The sequence below is a fragment of the Lonchura striata genome, chromosome 2 (genome assembly GCF_046129695.1).
Source record: "Lonchura striata isolate bLonStr1 chromosome 2, bLonStr1.mat, whole genome shotgun sequence".
Classification (NCBI taxonomy): Eukaryota; Metazoa; Chordata; class Aves; order Passeriformes; family Estrildidae; genus Lonchura; species Lonchura striata.
The window spans coordinates 84978164-84996984 of NC_134604.1; the positions used below are offsets into that span (position 1 = coordinate 84978164).

Below are 18821 nucleotides of genomic sequence, written 5' to 3' on the forward strand. Positions count from 1 at the left end.
ATTTGTGCATTATCTTATGAATTATCTGTGGCCCAGCTGTCAGCTCCAGTGTTACTATGGAATGGAATCCTAAAATGAAGTAGGCATTTCACAGTTGGAGTGGGTTGAGACTGACAATTCTGTAGTCATGAATGTACAGAGGCAGGAATTAAATTACATTCAAAGAGCATAAATCAAGAAGAAAATCTTAACAATATGTGGCTGCTGAAAAATAAGTCTTGTAAAAACATAGAGTATAGTTTTACCTGTAGATTTCATTGAGTACTGAAAAAGTTGGGATTGGGAAAGTTTTGAATCCAAATTTGCTCACAATTTTAAAATTGCAGAGTCTTCACATTCAAGCAGTTTATGAAAAATACACAGCCTATTCCTTGATTTCTCTTTGAACTTTGTAGCATATTCTTCCCAGTTTAAATTAGTCCCATGGATCAACTTCAGTCTCAAATATTTTTTGCAATTTAGTCAGCTCATGCTTAACTGTTGAAAATATTTTTTAAAGACTCATTTGAAGTTACTTTAAAGAACACCCTATACCCTATTAGAAAGGTAACACACCATGCCTTTTCTCTCAAGCAAATTTTCAGAAATCTATTTCTATTTTGTTAAGCTCTCAAATTCCATAAGAAAAATACAACCACCAAACATGCACGCCATACTTGCATTTTCTGTTAATGTGTATTTATTTGTATCCAGAAATACAAATGCTGGGATCAAAATACGAATATAAATAGTATTCTAGACGCACAGCCCTACTCCTTAACACAAAGTAAACTGGAATGGATGTGATCAAGAAGGGAAAGTCATTGTCTGAGAACTTGAGGATATGAAGCACATGGATGTTTGACTTTTCTGATTAAGTTAATCTAGGGGATCACTGGGATGGCTATCTAACTTAGAATGACATACTGGTACTAGTGCTACCTGTATTATTCAAGGCACATTGGGCACATAATTGTACTTTCATTTCACTATGACATCACAAGCTGCACTGCTAGCAACAAAATCACACACCCCTAACAAAAACTTAGGAAGGAAGGATAGTTAGAAATCTAAAATTTTGTCTGTATTCTATAAGAAAATTCAATTTGGCACGTAGTTGGCAGTATTTATTTGATTACTAAAATTACACTCACTTTGAAAAAAAATTGCATGTGTTGTCATGGTGGGGAAAAATGTTTTGAGAGCAGTATACTGAGAGTTTAGATCAGGATTATGTGATAGGTTTGGTGATGACCTATGGTAGCCACAGCTTGGTCCATGATTTAAGGTTGGTATTGCAAGTGATTGTGAATGACAAAAAAGTCACAGGAGTCCTGAACAACTGCAAAAGAGGATAAGGGAGTGTGATACTGTAATCTCTGCACCAGGTTTCCCATGTTGTTCAGTGGAAGTTTTTCATGGGAGCTTATTCTCTTTATTTTTTTTTTTTCCTTTGCAGCACTTTGTCTGGCAGTGCTGTACTTCCCTGGGCTGCCTGTGTAATACTGTCAAATGCAATTATTTTATCAGCTTTCCATGAGTTCCACAGTTGCTTTCATTTTAAAGATCCCATGAGGTCCATAAGTATGGAATGGACTCTGTACATGCTCTATTTCACATTTGTCACTAGTTTTTAAAATATATGTCATCAGTATTGTTCTCTTCATCCATTTTATGTTAATGTGCAATTTAGAAAGTTTAGCATTTACCTGTTTCGGGCCTCACTTTAAGAATGTAAATCACAGATCTCACACTAATACTTGAGTTACAAATCTACACTCCACAAGTTTTGAATCCAAACAAAGAATAATCAACTCTTACAGAATATCATCCAATGATTTTCCTGATTCCTGATTTGAACTCAAACCCCTATTCTGGTCAGTGGTTTTAATTAATGTGGAAAGCTTTGACCTAGCAGGTCTGGTTTTTTTAAAACTTGTAATCCTAATACAGTCTCAGTAAAAAGCCATCACCAGCTCCACTGTATTTCATTCTTTGTTTTTTAGAATATGTTGTTTCATTACAGCTTCCTGTCTTGCAAGCACTACTGCAAGATGTTATAGAGACATTAAAAGAGTATTAAGGGCTGTATTAAACACTAACGAGAGCACTGCATTCCCCTATAAGAAGCTCCACAGGCTGGCTTAAGCCTCCATGTGGGTGCTTTGATGACACCAGAGGCTGTTGTGTCTCTTCTGACTAGAGCCATTCCTTACATAGATAAAAGAATACCCACCAAGTTGCTGGCTAAAATGCCTGCTTTGCCTGGTTCATCCTTGAGAAAGCTTTCCCCTATATGAATAAACATAACCACATCTCCTGCTTGTCCTTTGTAAAGAGCAAATTATTAGAAGATCAAAATGAATGTTTTGGTAGAAAGCAGAGAATTCTCAGGTGTCCAGCTCTGAGGCACTGAATCTCATAATTAATTTTATTCTCTAATTTCACATATTTTCTAGGAAAACCCTTGAGGAGTCCAGATGCATACAGACACCGGCTTGAGGACCCAAAACAAAAAAAGAAAAGTAAAAGAAAGTAGTCTGTAGAAAGCAATACATCATCACAGATATTGGGTATCTCACTTGAGGAATGTCAGCAGTAACTAACCAAGTGCTTGAAGTCAGTCACAATACAAAGTCATTTAAAGAAACAGCTGCTAGGTAAACTAGATGGTTAGAACACTATTTATCCCTAGCTCAGGACTTAGCCCTAGCTAGACAGGGTTGTAGGCCATCATACCTCTTTAAATTATCCACCAAATTTTCAGCATAAAAACAATTTACTGTTTAACTTCTCAAAGTAATTCTGGTCAAGCTGAGATAGTTTTTTTTTTTGTTGAAACATAATTTCACTTTATATATAGAACACAGCTTTGGTTTTAGTATCTAAACCAGTGGCCTAAATTATGAGGAAAGAACTCCTCCTAGATCCCAGGGAAAAAGAAATACTATTAAGGCCACTGAGTCTTGAAGAAAGGCCTTCATTTTTTTACTTATGTACTAGAACCCTTCAATAAGACCGTGTAATGAACCATAAGATGGTGATAGGCCTACAAGTATAGAACAAGACTAATAACACTATACTTTTTTCTCAGTAGGCAAGTGTAAGTTGAGCTAATTTTATGCTTGTGGAGGGAGGAAGGATCTAAAATTAACTGAGAAAAAAAGCTAACAAACCTCTAAAGGAAAAAGAATCTTACCTTTCATCTCTGGAAATACATTCCCAGTACATAGTCTGTTTTTTGCCTATTTTAAGTAGTCTTCTGGAAAGAGATCTGGATGAGCCTTGAGTTTATGCTCTATATCTCTTGGTGGAATGAAATTGCTGAGTGAAGAAGGAAGGATTCTGATAAACTGCTGAAATTCCACTGCAGCCTTTTGCTGTATAGGAAATAAGAAACCTACAGACTGTTTAGAAAAATAAAGAAAATGAAGGGAAATGCTCAATCTGTAGGTTGAAGACATTGAGAATATTGATCACACACTGTGATACTCAGGAAGAACTCCAGGAAGGTCATTGGTCCCACTTTCTAGCTATCAAATGAGAAATAGACTCTAATGTTAAGGACTATCCTTTCATATTAATAAATGATAAAGGCACTGACGTAAGAGGCACAAGCATTTCACTGTGAGCAAGAAGAAGAAGAAGCCTTGAAAAAAAAATCATCTGCCTGTGTAGGCATCTAAGATTATGTGATATGGCTTGCCTTTTCTTACTGCATTGCATGGAAACCAGGAAAGAGCAGCCAATGGAAAAAGTGCAGTCTGTTATGGACAGCTTTTACAAGTTTCAGTGGGCACTTAGTTTTACAGTTTAGAAGGTAACACCAACCCTCCAGATGGTGAGGCTAATGAAATAGTCCCTGGAAGTGGGTAAAAAAAGACAGGATATGGCACTTAGTGCTATTGTTTAGGTGATAAGGTGGTGTTAGGTCATAGGTTGGACTTGATGATCTCTAAGGTCCTTTCCAACCTATCTGATTCTGTGATTCTGTGAAATCTGTCTGTCTTAAAATATTGAGTCTCCCTTCCCAGATAGTCAGCAGTTCCAGAGCTACCTGGTGTTCGCTCATGTAGGAGAGTAATTTTATTAGATATATGGTGAAATTTTGTATAAAAAGGAGGTAAACAGTGTTCCTTTCATGAAATGACTTAGTAAGGAGAGTTGTGATAAATTCATGAAATAAGGTGAGATGCTAGACACCAAGACACATTAGAGCTGCAGAAGTGTTTAAGATAGCTATCTGAGTTATTTGGAAGTATGCCTTCAGTTCCAGAAATAATTTCATATCAGCTAAAGGCTCATGTGTCACTGCTGTTCCAGCTGATGAATGTGCAAACCTCCAGGTGGATGATTTGGAATTAGCTGTGGGTTAAATTGAATAAGAGGATTGCAACAAATAAGAGCTGCACAGCAATAAAAAATAATTTATTTTTCTTCTTTTAGCTTCACTACTCATCACTGTCTCTGTGAAGACAGTTCTGGCTTTTGTAATTTTTATAAATTTTATTGGTATGCACAGTATAGCAATATACAGTTGAGAGTTGATTAAGGAGAACATGACAAAGAGAAAGTTATCAAGATGCTTGAGGTGTTTTACACTACACCCCTACTTTTTGGTTAGAAAGTTATATTATAATTGTGTGGCACTGCAGTTCCACATTACTGCTGGACACTAAGAGAGCATAAACTGGCTATAAATTTTTATACCCTTATTCTTGGAAGAGTGGCTGTAAAAAAATAAGCTGTCAATTTGCTAAGCATCAGAGCCAGGAAAACTGAGAAGATTGAATTAAGCAGACCAGTATTTTTTATACATTCTTAATTGCCTTGAAAATGCTGCCCTCAATAAAGAAAAACTATGTCCAAGAACTTTTAATTGAAGGGGAGAATAAGAGGACTGACTTTAGATCCTCCTGGGAAACAAAGGTGCTTAATTAAAAAACCCTAACAATGCCTTCTGCAACTTCAACAAGGAAGAAATATAATGTAAAGATACTTGGTTTTGAAGTTTTACATAGCCAAATGTGCTCATTTCACTGCTCATTTGGTTTTTCCTTTTCCTTCCTCTGTTCCCTTCCTTGGAAGGGTAAAAATAAGTACTAAATAATAAAAAAGAAGTATTTCAATAAATGCAAGTCTCTAATATGAAATTATTTGATAAGAAAACATTCTAGAATGCTAAAATACAGTTCTTACATTTCTCATGGGACAGCACACAAAAATGTTAACTTTTGCCAATTTGCAAAAGAAGCAAAGGAATATTTGAAGGTGGATTAAGATACTCTTACTCCTACAGAAGGATATGGCACATAGATGTATGCAGACCACAATGTCATTTTGAATGATGCAGACCATGGAAAGCCTGTCTTCCCTGATCGCTAAGGTTTTTCAGTGGCTGCCAAAGCATGGAGCAATAAAGCAGTGAGAGTAAGCCAAGTTGCTGGGAACAAGCAGAGGAATGAATTCAGGAACCTGCCAGCCTGCAGCCATTTGCCTTGCATAAAAATAAATTTTTTTATAACCCCAGAGTAGAATAAATTACACAGTAGAATATGTCCTCTGCTCTCACTGTAAGAGCAGAATATGGTAGTGTTTGAAGCTTCTTTCTTGATTTAGGACAGTGGAAAAAGCTGGAATTATTTGCTTCCATCTTCTATTTATGAAAAAAGTCAGAAAATGGGCAATATGAATGGACTTAGCAGAATCAGTCTTCCAAAGAAGGATCTGTAGGGATTGTCTACTTTCAGCAGGGCTCATGAGCAGCCATGAGCAGAAGTGCAAGAAAAGCATATGCTCATCATCTAATATGGGAATATTCCACTTCCCAGAAAATTCACTCAGTTTGGAATTTTTAAATAAACATCACTTTACCTATTCATTACCTTAATGGTGGAAGGCACCTGATTGTGCATCATTTGTCTCAATACTACCACCAAAATCAATTGATTGTGCAGAGTGTTTGCAGGATCACCTCCCTAAAGGAAAGTTTCCATTCTTTTTATTCAGCTTGGAATATTTCCAGTATTCTTGCAAAATATGGCTGAAGGTAACTATTAGAGTAGACTAATTAATAATTAGAGATCAGGATATCCAACTCAAATTTAATCACCTTCTTGCACTACTTAAAATATCACTGTCATCCTCAAATTAAGTCTATACCTCCAAGTGCAGGACACAGGTTTACAGAGCAGCTAATTTGCTAATTAGAGTTAGCAAAATTTTCAACATGTATTTTGAAATCATAAGGTTATTATTGGTTTAGAAGACATCAAATTGGGCAGATTTTTCTAAAAATAAGGCTTTGATTCTGCCTCAAAATATTTCTTCTCTGTGCTTCTAATATGAATTTTTTCAGTCCTTACAGAAGTAATTCCCCTCCACAACCTAAACAACCTATGTTTCAGATATTTGAGACAAGTTAAAAACAGAAGAAAGTTTTTGAAAAACTAAAATATTAACTTTTGGATTAGTTTTTTTTTTTTTTCCTTATTAAAACTCAGTGGAAAAACAGAGCAACAGCAATGAAAGACAGTGATGTTTCAAAGAACATAACAACATTTCTGTTCCTTTAGAATTACCATTGCATTAGTTTTTGCTTGTTTGCAGAGTTTTCCTTCTGAGGAAAAAGGAACTCCTTTCAAGTCACATCCACTATTCATTTTTTCATCAAATGCTGCCTGGAAGAGACACACATTTTTTTGAGTTCATACAAAATTATCTCCAAAAGAGAAAAGAAATAGAATTGTTGTTTTAATTATCTTTTAACTTCAATCTTTTGTAACAATTTGTCATGCAAAGGGTAGTGAAAAGCTATTGCTATTTAATTCTGGATGTGTTTTGTTTGCTTAATAACAATTATGTAGACAGTCTGTAAAAGACGTTGCTTAGTTTAATACTGTAAAACTAGATTTTGAAATAATGGGTAGTTTAGAATTGAATGCTGAAAACCTTGAAAAATACAAAATTGTTTTTTAGTGTAAAATATAGTTGGAAATTTTGGAAAAGAATTAAAAGAACCTCTTTCTACATGTGGCAGCTATTTCATGTTTAATCCGAGTGTCACAACTGAGTTCCTGTAATGCACTATTCAAGCCACAAGTGTTCACTCTTTAGCTCAGGCACAGGGAACAACTACTGTGAGTAAATATTACAGTGTTTAATGTTATGAAAAGAAAAAAAAAAGTCCTTTGGCACATGTTTTTTCCATTTTATAATACAACTTTGAGAGAAAAAATAAGAATGAGTGGGCACACTTTTTGAGCAGATTGAAATCCAAAGAAAGTCACATATTCCTGGTGCTACTATAATATTTACTCATGGGCTATGCACTATGAACTGCTACAATGACACAAATAAACAGGAATCTTGTCCTGCTTCAAGTATAATATTTTAGAAATCAATGACCATCCTGTGTTTAATGAGTCATAAAAAACACAGTTAAAAGACTGAAAAATTGTAGAAGTCATGCCTACAGCTGCCTTACAGATAGGCAAGTCTTATTTATATCAAAATTATAGCTTTCCTCTCTTTCTGCCTTTTCACCTCTAAGTTAAAACCAATATGTGTGGGTAAGTAGCTAACTCAATGAATCTCAGACCTCTGCAGAATGTCACGTCCACATTTTGACCCTACCAGACATTTCTTATTGTCTCTTGGTGGTTACTCTATATCAAGGAGATCATCAATTTCCCAAAACCTATGGTATCAAGCAAATTTAAATACAAATTAACTTTTTCATCAGCTTTGGCTTATTTGCTAGTGCCAGTGTACATTTCTCTGAGCCTTAGAGATATGGCAGCATTTTGAAGAAAGTATGAGAATGAAAAATAAAAATTACATATTTAAACTTCTCCTGAATTGTGAATAGTTCCTATGGTAAGGGACAATAGTAGAGGTTTTAATATACAATAATTATTCAGAAACATCTCTTACGCTACAAATTCAGCTGAGCTTTGTAAGAACCTTTTTCTTAAAACAAATAGCAGTTAGGAGAGAATTCTTCTGTGTTTTTCTTTTTCAGGAAAATACATTTTAAAATTCTTCATCAGGCTCTGTGATGGTAAAAGTTAATATGGTGTTTTTTAATTGGAGATGAAACTGACTGTGTCCGTCACTTTTTCTGAACTTTCACCATCCATCTGCAGTGAGAAAACGCAGCAGTCTTCACTGCTACAGGCAACATTTAAAGATAGAGGTATCCAACCCAGTAGACCAGGTTAAACAGCAGGAAGGATGTAGGAAAAAAGACCCTAGAGTAAGAGTCCAGTTCTAAGATGTCTATGTGAATCCGTCCTCTCCTCCATGAGCCTGATTTACACTCTTCATAACAACAGAAAAAGCTCTGACAGTCTTTCCCATCCAGACATTCATAGACACATGCATCTTCAAAATCTTGCCAATACATGGCATTGTTCAATGTGATGACTGTAGTTGGTGGTCTCATATCAAGTACAGAATAATTCTGAGGAGAGAAAAAAATTGCAACAGTTTGACAAGTTTCCCTGGATTATGCAGTTCAAAATTAATAATAAAAGCAGAAACCAATCAGTTTTCACACTTAGGAGTTCACTTACCTGTCAGAATATAATTTGCAAGTTGTTTTAAACACTTGTAGCTACTACATTTAAGATGGATTCTCAAAAATAAAGAAGATATCCCCCCCTCCATTTACTTATACAATGTTCTCCACTTTGCATAGGTGCATTCACTGCCTCTTAACTTTACTATGATTTATAAGAACAGAGATGGCCAGCAATAGATAGTGATTATTTCAGTACAGGATTTCAAATGCCATCCCGAGGTGTGTCCCCTTATTGATTATCACACTAACCATGATCAGAAATAAGAGACTTTTATGTTATGCATCCTCACAGCAGCATTCATACTTACAGACCTCTTCTTCAATGTACTCCCTATTTACACTTTGTTAGCTTTTCTGTCACATCATTTCCTTGGCATGCAAGATGCATTATCACAATAGTCTTCCCTCTCATTAAGCCACCCATTCCATTTTTCACAAGTGTCACTTCCTCCACTTAAATCACTAGGAAATGTCCCATCAGCATTGCTGCCTGTCTGTACCATCCTGACAAAGCAGACACAGCCCTGTCAGCCTGGTTTGCCCTACCTGAGGCCTTTCCTCTCCTGGCACTGTGCCGAGCACTGGAATTGCCTGCAGGAACATGCTGGCTGTGCCAGGAACAAGCTGGTCACAACTGCTTGCATTTAGGAGGATGCCCTGGGCTCTTGCTTCCATACTATACAAAGTACTCAACATTTCCTGCTGAACGTGTTGCGGGGTATCTGAAAACTTTCCTCCTGGATGTGAAAAACATTGGTGATATAACTGATGTGCCTCAGTGGAAATGTTTCCTTTTTATATTGACTTAATTTGCTTTCTACAAGTCTTTTGGTTTGGCATGCTGTAGTATTACCCATCTCATTAAAAATGCTAGTCCCTGAGCTAAGAACTTAATGTGGCATCCCTCTACTTAGATGTTGGCACTGCCAACACAGATCACACCTGAACACTGCCCTACGGAATCCAGTCAATTATTTCTGGACACAATTCATTTTATTGTAAGTAAATGCTAAAATGTCTCAGGTGCATTCTTCTGTAAACTGCAAGCAGATTGCAGCTTGGAAGCAGATTATTGCAAATCTATTTGTTGTGAATGACTTTATCTCTGAGAATAGACGACAGAAATGACACCCACACGGTTTACTCTCTCTTTTGTAAAGTTCTGTAAAGATTTGTGTGGGTTGTTTCAGAGCCTTACAATGTGTTGCCATATGAAAAAGGTAGAAGATTATTGTACAAGCAGTCTTTTTTGACTCTAGTACTTTGGAAAGAAAAGACTGACTAGAGTATACACAGAGTTCTACTATACCACTAGGTCATATATTGTGCATTTATTACAGGTCTTTATGAACATTTCCAACTCAGGGACTGAAATTTTCCATGCCTGCTTAAAATATTTATGTTTAAAAAAATAAACACCTCAGAGAGGTGTTGGTAAGTGAAGATTAAAAAATGCTCTGTCTCTGCAAAGAAACTTCCTCATGTCTGGAATATTTTGTTGTTTTGTTATATCAACTATCTGCTCAGGACAGAAGATAAAATATTTGCCCTAATAATACCGAGAGATTAATCTGGTTCTTTTAATCTCTGTCAGGTAGGCGGTATCCTGAAGTGACAAGACACAAGAGGAAGGTGGATGGTTGCCCCCAGGTTCTATGTGTCCAGCTGATCTGGGGCTGGGAGGACAGTAGTGCACATAAGTGGGTGTGCACACAAGTGAGTGGGACTGTGGGCACCATCCCAGCTCCACCCAGGAGATCTGCCAAGGCAAGGCACTTCTCCAGGGCCTTGGACAAGGCAATTTAGGTGCAGTGTTAAACATGCTTAATAATATTGTTTCTGACAAGGTATATGTGTGTTTCCCAGGAGGAAAAGAAAAGGCTTGGGATTACTGGAACATGGATTTACTAAAATTAATAAATTTCACCTTTTAAATGTCATCACTACAAAGCTGAAAAAGACAAAAGATATCTTGAGAACCAGAGACATTGCTTATTTAAACTCTAATTTGAAGACTTTTTTTGTATAGACAAAGGTCCTGCTCAGTACCTATCTTAAGGTAAAAAAAAAGCGCGAGTAAAAAACTTGAAAATGCTGCAAATGCTTTCCAAGCAGATTAGAATGACTGGTTATAGTTAAAGGGTTTTATACCCTAATGTCATTTTAATTATCTTTCCCTATGGCTTTTAATTGGAAAAAGGAAAATGCTGCTACCCATTCAACATGCTCTGTTAACTTAATCTTCCAGAAAATTCTGTCCATAGAGTGACAGCAGTAGGAAGTGGATAGATGTGGTGCTTGCTGTTAACCAGCAATTGCCAATGAGCAGAATTTATAAGTTATATGAAGAGTTAAAATACATCAGAGAACTCATGTTTTAAAAAAATGTGTATATATTATTTGCAAAAGGATAGGCTAATAACATGGATCTGGCAGTTGTAAATGAGAAACTTCAGCATATCCAGCCTAAGAAATGCAAACTCCGATGTTTTAGTTCTGACTCTGTTCTTATCTGATGGCAAACCATTCAGCCAGCTGGTTAACTGGCTTCATGCTTCCTGAGTGCTATATATTTGCATATACTATAGCAGGTATTCATACAACTCAGAGACACAATTTTGTGCTCTGTTCCAACTTTATTACTGCTGCACATATTCCATTTGTAGATAAGAGTACAACTACCTGTGTTCAACTTCTATGCCCAAATATTTGAAAATTCACCAGAAAGCTTACTAAAGGTTTTCATATGCATAAATGAACTTTCTTTTTCTGTGAAACGTAGTTAAAATTTCATATGCATTTACGACATAACTTATGCTTATTACTTTCTCATAAAATGTAGTGAGAAACTTCTGTATTATATAAAGAAGACACACAAAATTTCTGAGGTAAAAATAACACATAATATTCTCTACTTGACCCTCCACCCTCTCATATCACTTGGTGAGTCCTTATAGAAAGAGGCAGCTATGTTCTTCTGCCACAGCTGAAAACAAACTGACCTTTTAACAAGAAAATCAAACCAATATTTTTAGTGAAGTCAGGGTAAAGCATAACATAGCAATACAGCTCTCTCAGGAATTAGTGCAAGAAAATGTCAACCATCTATTTGTGCCCCCAATTCTCTCACTGAATAAAGTAACTTACTTACCATGACATGGCCAAAACTTACATCAGGTAGCTTAAATAAAGATAACAAAAGAATTATTCAGAAGAAAGCATACTTAGTGCTTCACATGCATCTATATTCAGTAGTATTACTTGGACCAAGCCCTTAAATTCATAAAACACTCCATGCAGTGTGTTCTATATGCAGTGTATTCAGCATTATATTCTGTACACTTGAAAGCGGCATGAAATTTCAGCAGAATGCACATCTGGTTTTCATAGACTAAAAATCTTTATTCAAACCATTAAATTTATTTATTGATTGTACAATAGGTAAGTGAGCATTTTTTCTGGTGTTAATTTAAATCCCATCAATGTTGCATGCTTTCTCATGTCTTTATTAATATGTCTGGAATTACATTCTACTAACAAATATATTCATGACTTTTTAATTCAGTCTTTCTATAGGATGGCAATTTTTGTTTGATCACTAGCAAGTTCATTTCAGTCTCAAACTTTTCTTTTGTTAACAATCTTTTGCTTTTGTGAGCAATGCATTTTTGCAAGAAGCTATTTTGGGTTTAATGGAGTTGTCATTGACTAAGTCTGTGGCTTTCTAGACTTTCTCTAATCCCATATTTGTTTCAGCTTTTCCTTCATTAGTCCTTCATTCAATCATTTTCTATAGCTCTTCATTCAATCCCTTTTTGCATCATGACCTATTATTCCCTAAATTTAGGCTTCTTTCTTTTTCATTTCCTTCTTCACATTTTTCCTATTTGGCTTTGATTTCTGATTTCAAATGTCTTTATTTCCTCAATTACACACAATGGCATCCAACATCTCCAACTACTGATCTTGAACAAATAATATTTATCACTGATCTTGAGTGGTCAACCCCCTTCTGTATGTTTAAACCGAGATTTTTTTTCTCTTGTAAACTGCCCCCTATCATTCTGATGGTTATGAAGTAAATAAGGCAATTCTTCCTGCATTATTGTTTTAGTTGATTCTAAATAAATAGCTTTTATGTTTTTTTCTGGGTGTTACCATTAGAAGTTGTTTTTTGGCCAAAAGTGAGCCATGCCTAAAACCTTTTTAAGTGATCTCTATTTTTGTCCTTGGGAACACAGCGTTGTGCACAGGGCTTAAACCAAATGCTGGCTCCCAGCAGAGACAATGAAATTCTGATCATAAATATTTCTAGACATGTTAAGCCATGAAATAGCAATGCATTTGAATATACACTGATGTGCATTTATTTGTATAACAAGTTATGCAATCTGTTTCAGTGGGAGACTTTTCCGACTACCAGCACAGTAATTGCAGGACAAAGGATGTGTAGACAGGGTTGCTGCTCTGAGGTGAGCAGGCTGCTTCTGTTAGGAACAGACCTACTGCAGGTGACTTTTCCATCAGCTTTCAGGGCAGATCACACCACTGGGAAAATCTTGGAGGAGTGAAGTTGCCATGTAATTACAGGCTACCACTGAATGATTATCTGCTCTCTAAGCTGCACATGAAAAGAAATTTAAATGCTCCCATCTTACCGACTTTTTCTTCTTAGTACAGTTTGGTTTCCTGCAACTTGAGTAGTAGTTGAGGGTGGCATACTCCATCAGAGCAGCAAATACAAATAGAAAGCATACAGTCACAAACAAATCCATGGCAGTGACATAGGAAACACGGGGCAATGACTTTCTTGCGATGGTACTCAAAGTTGTCATGGTCAATACTGTGGTGATGCCTGCAGAGAGAAACTAGATTTAATTGTGTGCAACATCACTTCTCTATATTACAGAAGACACTTTGTAAATAAACATACAAAATAGAAATCCAGAGTGTATCCAAGTAATTAATGAATTTTATTTGGTAGTATTAAGAAATAATGGAAAATAATATCAGTAAAGACAAAGTTATTTTGTAAACATGGTTTTGCCCTGTTGTTTATTTTCATCTTTGCAAAATTGACATTCCCATGCCTCTCAATATGCTTTTCTTCATCTCTTCCTGATCTCAGGTTGATGATGGGGGTGAGGGACACAATGAAGAAATTTTTGAAGAGAAGTATGAAGCAGAAAAGATACTAAACCCAGAAAAATAAAATCAGGAAACTTAATAAGCAGTGAAGGAAACAAACAAAAAAAAATTCTGCTAAAATCTGACCATGAATTCTGAAAGTATGTCTTCACACCACTGCTTCCTTGGGAGTCCTCCAGTGCCATTTTCCTTCTAAGTAAGGGAAGTCAATGTTACTTGCTTGGTCAGAATAAGACTCTGATAGAAACTTCAGATGCAACATTAACAGAAATAGCCTTTCTAATTCATACAAAGCATCACTTCTGAGATTGATTTAGTAATAGTGAATACAATGGGATTAGTGTGAAATATCCAAAATGATAAAACCAGTGCTAAAATGAAATCTATGTCATGTAAGTTATTTGACTTCTAGTAATTCATACAATTTCTCTTCATTCCAGAGGAATAGCAGTCTTTTCATTCACAACTTGTTATGAACTGCATGTCTGCTGATAGAAGAAAATCAAACTTCTCATTAGCTAGGAAAAAAATTAAAGCTTTCCCACAAGGAAGTCTCAAGAGAGAATCTTCTCAACAAATAGCATAGCTGTAATGTAATCTTTCTTTTTTATAGTTAAAATTATGTTTCAAAATGGTGCACAATGTTTGAAATGGCAAGGAATGACTGAAATTATGCCTTAAAGTTAAATAACTCCTCACTAAAAGCACACTGGAGAGAAAGAAGTATCTCTGGATTACTTTTGACTACTTTCTCTTTATGAAGGATTGTTCATCTCTGACTTGTAAAGTTCAGTATAAGCTACAGCGATTTGATATAAGCTACAGAAATAACCTTCTCCATTCAAGATAACAGAAAGTCCCTGGAAAAGCCAGAAGGCAAATTTTTGCCTGTGTCTCAACCTTGAATAATAATGATTAATTTAATTCCTTATATATCTATTACCCAGAAACAAACAAAAAGTTTCTGAAAAAGCACAAGTCAATAACCAAGATGAAAGCAATGCTGATAGGAAGTGGAAAGTGTGGATTTGTGTGTGCCTTGGACATCTGAAAGCCATTTCCTGAAATCTATGCCACCTCTTGCTATAAGCAGATGGGGTTGGCATGATCCAGAAACCCGTCCAGACTCAACATCGGTTCTGTACCTAGCTGATGTTTTAAAAAAGCTACAAAGACTGTGTTTAGCCATTTATCATAGTAACCAACCACAGAGATACCCAAGTGCAGAAGGTGTGAACTGGGAGGCGTTGATTTGACCCTTACTGACTATAGGTCAGTCACTTTCTGTATGGCCTTGACCCAGGCCTTGGGAGTCACTAATTTCAAAAGAACAACACCCAGACTAAGACATACCCTACCATATAAAATAAAGTTATTTAACACTTCCTAATCCACACTTAGATTCCGGGCACAGAAGTGTCCTTTTCACAGTCACATGTACATGCTTTCAGGCATTTTACTATCTTTAAAAATGTTCCTCAAAATCTATAGAGCTCTTCCAGTACAATATACAATGTCCTGTTTACCTGGATTCAAATGTAAGTTTTTATTTCCCACTCATCATGTGATGACAGATTTTATTAAAAGGCTAAAAAAAAAATGTTTAAGTGTAGAAGTCCTCAACTCAGTCTGTATCCTACTTCATGCGTTAAGCCTGAATGTGAAACACCATCTCAGATCATTCTTGCAACTGGATTCCTTCTCACATTGTAAATACACATTGAGTTTTTGAAATGGTGAAAATTCTATCTAGATAGTATTGTATTAGTTTTACATCTAGCAAACAGGCACAAATTTTAGAATGTTAAAATGAGTTTATGGGGATACATATGGAGAATAAAAAGAAAGAAGGTGCACTAGATGATGCAGTTTCATATTTCTGTACATTTACAAATCAGAATATATATATGTGTGTGTGAATGCAATTCGGCACCATTATTTCCAAATATAATATCTAGTTTCCATACCCTTAGTTCATTTTATCTCTCATGCTAAGGAAATTTGGTTTACTGAGTGTCTTCAAATGCAAATGTCTTGCCAGATGAAATTGTGAAGTCTCTCACTTTGTAGAGTCCCGTATGGCAAAGAGAGCTTTGCATCTGTTATTGAAATTCACCGGGCTCATGAATTTCACAGGGCTCTGTCTATTTTGACAGAATTTTAGTATCCGTTAACGACAGCTCTGAGGTAACCTGACTTCAAAATTTTCAGGTAGAAATTTTAAGTGTAAGCTTCCCAAGTCTCTGTGTAAATACCATTTTGGCACATTATATTTTCTCAGTAAATCCCATACCAAATATGCTATTTGATATAACAAGAAAGAACTGAATGGAAGATCAAATTATGCATATCTACATAATGCATGAAAACACTCTAACTTTTAGATTATTGGTCTAAACAGTTATTTAAATTTAATACTGATTGAAATCTGCTTACTGGACAACCATATGCAAAGTGAGGTGGCAGGAATTTCAGTGTTAGAACTCCTTGGTCAGCAAGACTAGTTTTTTATTTTCTTGAGGTTATGTTGGTGGGGCACTACAGGAAATGTCTTCTGCTTTCATGCATGATATCACTTGTTCATTAAGTTAGTTCTCCATCTTTCTAGTCTGGCCCCTGTTTTGAGTACTTTCTATGTTTTCCAGTGAATGAGGTAAAGATGAAATGGCAAGGTAATCAATGTTCATTTTTTAGTAAATATAATCTGTATCTTTTTTACATCAACACATTCCTGGCCTTGATACCCACAGTATTTTTTTAAACTGCAGTTTGATCTTGCTCTGTAGCAACTGCCTGGTCCTATTACATATTGTACCCATTTTGAAAAGTACAGGGAAACTGGATGACAGCTTCAATTTAACTTAAATCCCTTCATCTTCAAGGAAAATAATGTATTATTTTTCAGATCATAACTTTTCTTCAGTGAAAAGTTGCCTCTTGACTTAGAACATTTGAGATAATTTTGATTACTAGATACAAGCAGAAACTGCAGAGAGACATTTTTTTTCTCTTTGAATGAAGAGCAGAATAACTCAGGATTACAAAACACAGTTCTCATCCAGCACTCAAATTTTACTTCCATTTTCCCACTGACTCTTCAGGTGGCCTGGAATTAGTCTTGTTACCAATCTGGGCCTTAGAACCTCAAAGTGCATGTAAAAAGGGGATTATAAAACCAAGTTTTTCAAGCATGCTTTAATGTCTCTGGACAGTACTGCTGAAAGAATACTTATGGTCCCAAACACCAAATGTTTTTGTTTTTTTTTTTCCAGAATGGAAATACATTAGTTAGCATTATTCAGAAAGAAATAAAACCAGTTTTTCATGTAACGGTGAGTAGTTGCCAATAACTTTGGAAATTATTCATTAATTTCAGAGAGATAAATATTTCCATTTACATTAGTGCAGCTATACTTGGTGAAGGTTTGTTGCACAGAGTCTCTACAATTAATTTCAACTAATTAGTAGGACAATTTCAGCAGTTTGCCTTTGGAGGCATTACTCACAATTTTGCCATGTGTTACTGTCTAGATGTGGATGTGTGCTGTTGCTCAGAGAGATTTATAAGTTGCATTATTCATGTAGGTCCACAGCAAAATGGGAGCATCTGCTTACTGCATCCCGGGAGTCAACAGGCCCTTATCTTGGGATACAACTGGGAGAAACAGATTCTGTGCACAAAATAAGTGACCCATATATACTTGGCTTTACTTTTAGAAAAGTTATATTTTAGTCAACAGAATTAACTTCTCAGTCAGAGTTTTAGGAGTGAGTCATGATATCCATAGAGTAGAAGCTTGGAACAACTCATTTTTATGTTCTTACTCCAAATTCATGACTTCAGTATCTTTAGTATACATTTTTTAGAGAGAGAGTCACACATTAATGATTAGTGATCTAACATACTTCTGTGTCTACTTATCTGGAAAAATGAGGTGTGTGGTGTGGAGAACTTCCCTTAGGTACAGAATAAGAAGACTTATGGCAAATCAATAACACAAAGTTTTAGATGTCTTTTGTCTCTTTTTTTCTGAATTAAGAAGGATAACCCAACTGGATGCTATGTGACTCTCGCCATGCATGGGCTTCAGACTCCCTTTTAAAAAAAGATGGAGAACAGTCAGTCTTTCCTTTTCTTCCCTGAGTCACCTAATTTAAGAAGAAAAGAGGTCAATTTAAGAGTTCAGCAGAGAGTTATACTTAAGACCTATTGCTCAATTTTCTGGCTATCAGAGGCAAGTCTACCCAGCCAGGAACAGGCAGTTGTAAGCTGCTCTGTGTACTGTCTTTTTGCTGTCCTGGAGGTGCTACTGGATAACAGAATAACTGTGAGTCTTTGTGTCCATCCTGTTGCTGGAGCTGTGGTGTACTGGCCCTTTGGCACTCACACTGAGGGAATGAGGACTGAATATTCCTTGCCTGTAAAATAACCTCAGAAAAATGGACCTACATAGTAACAAACTCCAGCAGGAGGATGCAATTAATTGCTGGGAATGGCTGAAAACAGACATGAAAATTTTGACATAGGCTCTCCTTTTTACCTAGATTGGTAAATTTCTGAATCAGTTCATATTGGCAGACCTGGCAACCACAATCTGAACTAAGGAATTGTTTTTCCTTTGGCTCTGATGTTTACATATAATTGGCAGTTACATACCCCTATACCCTTTATGCTGTCAAAACATGCAGGTCTTCCTATAGATATTAGAAGTCAACATTTCTAAGTGTACAATAAAGCACATTGCCAAAATGCACATGCTGGTCCTGACACAAATGAGTTTCTGGAAAACTTAAGCCAGCATAAATATTCACAATCTATGAAAAATATAAATACACCCAGTATGAAGCTTAACTTCAAGCATGCAAGCTAAAACACTCTGCATGAGTTAATACTGTTATATCCCACAGTTTTCTGTATATGTAAGACATAATGCCCAGTGGGGGAGAATTACAGAAGGGAAAGAAGCCAACAGAGCAATTAATTAAGTCTTCAAAAATGTCACTAAAATATCATGGTGAGAACAAGGAGACAGACATTAATTCAAGAGTTTTATGCAAAATAGGTAGTGTCATCCAAAGGGTCAGATTTGCTTATTTTTAATTACCCTGT

General features: G+C 35.9%; 1 protein-coding gene across 3 annotated transcripts in view; it reads right to left on the bottom strand.

Annotated features, from left to right (window-relative positions):
- Positions 1-661: 661 nt before the first annotated feature.
- The window catches only part of GABRG3 (gamma-aminobutyric acid type A receptor subunit gamma3), a 297012-nt gene continuing 278852 nt past the window's right edge, over positions 662-18821 (bottom strand). For all 3 annotated transcript variants that reach the window (XM_031504126.2, XM_021546689.2, XM_021546691.2), the window contains 3 exons: positions 13222-13418; positions 11715-11744; positions 662-8443 (listed from right to left, as the gene is read on the bottom strand). In XM_031504126.2, the coding sequence (XP_031359986.1) occupies positions 8165-8443; positions 11715-11744; positions 13222-13418 (506 nt within the window). In that variant the 3' untranslated portion in view covers positions 662-8164. The remainder of the gene's footprint in view (positions 8444-11714; positions 11745-13221; positions 13419-18821) is intronic.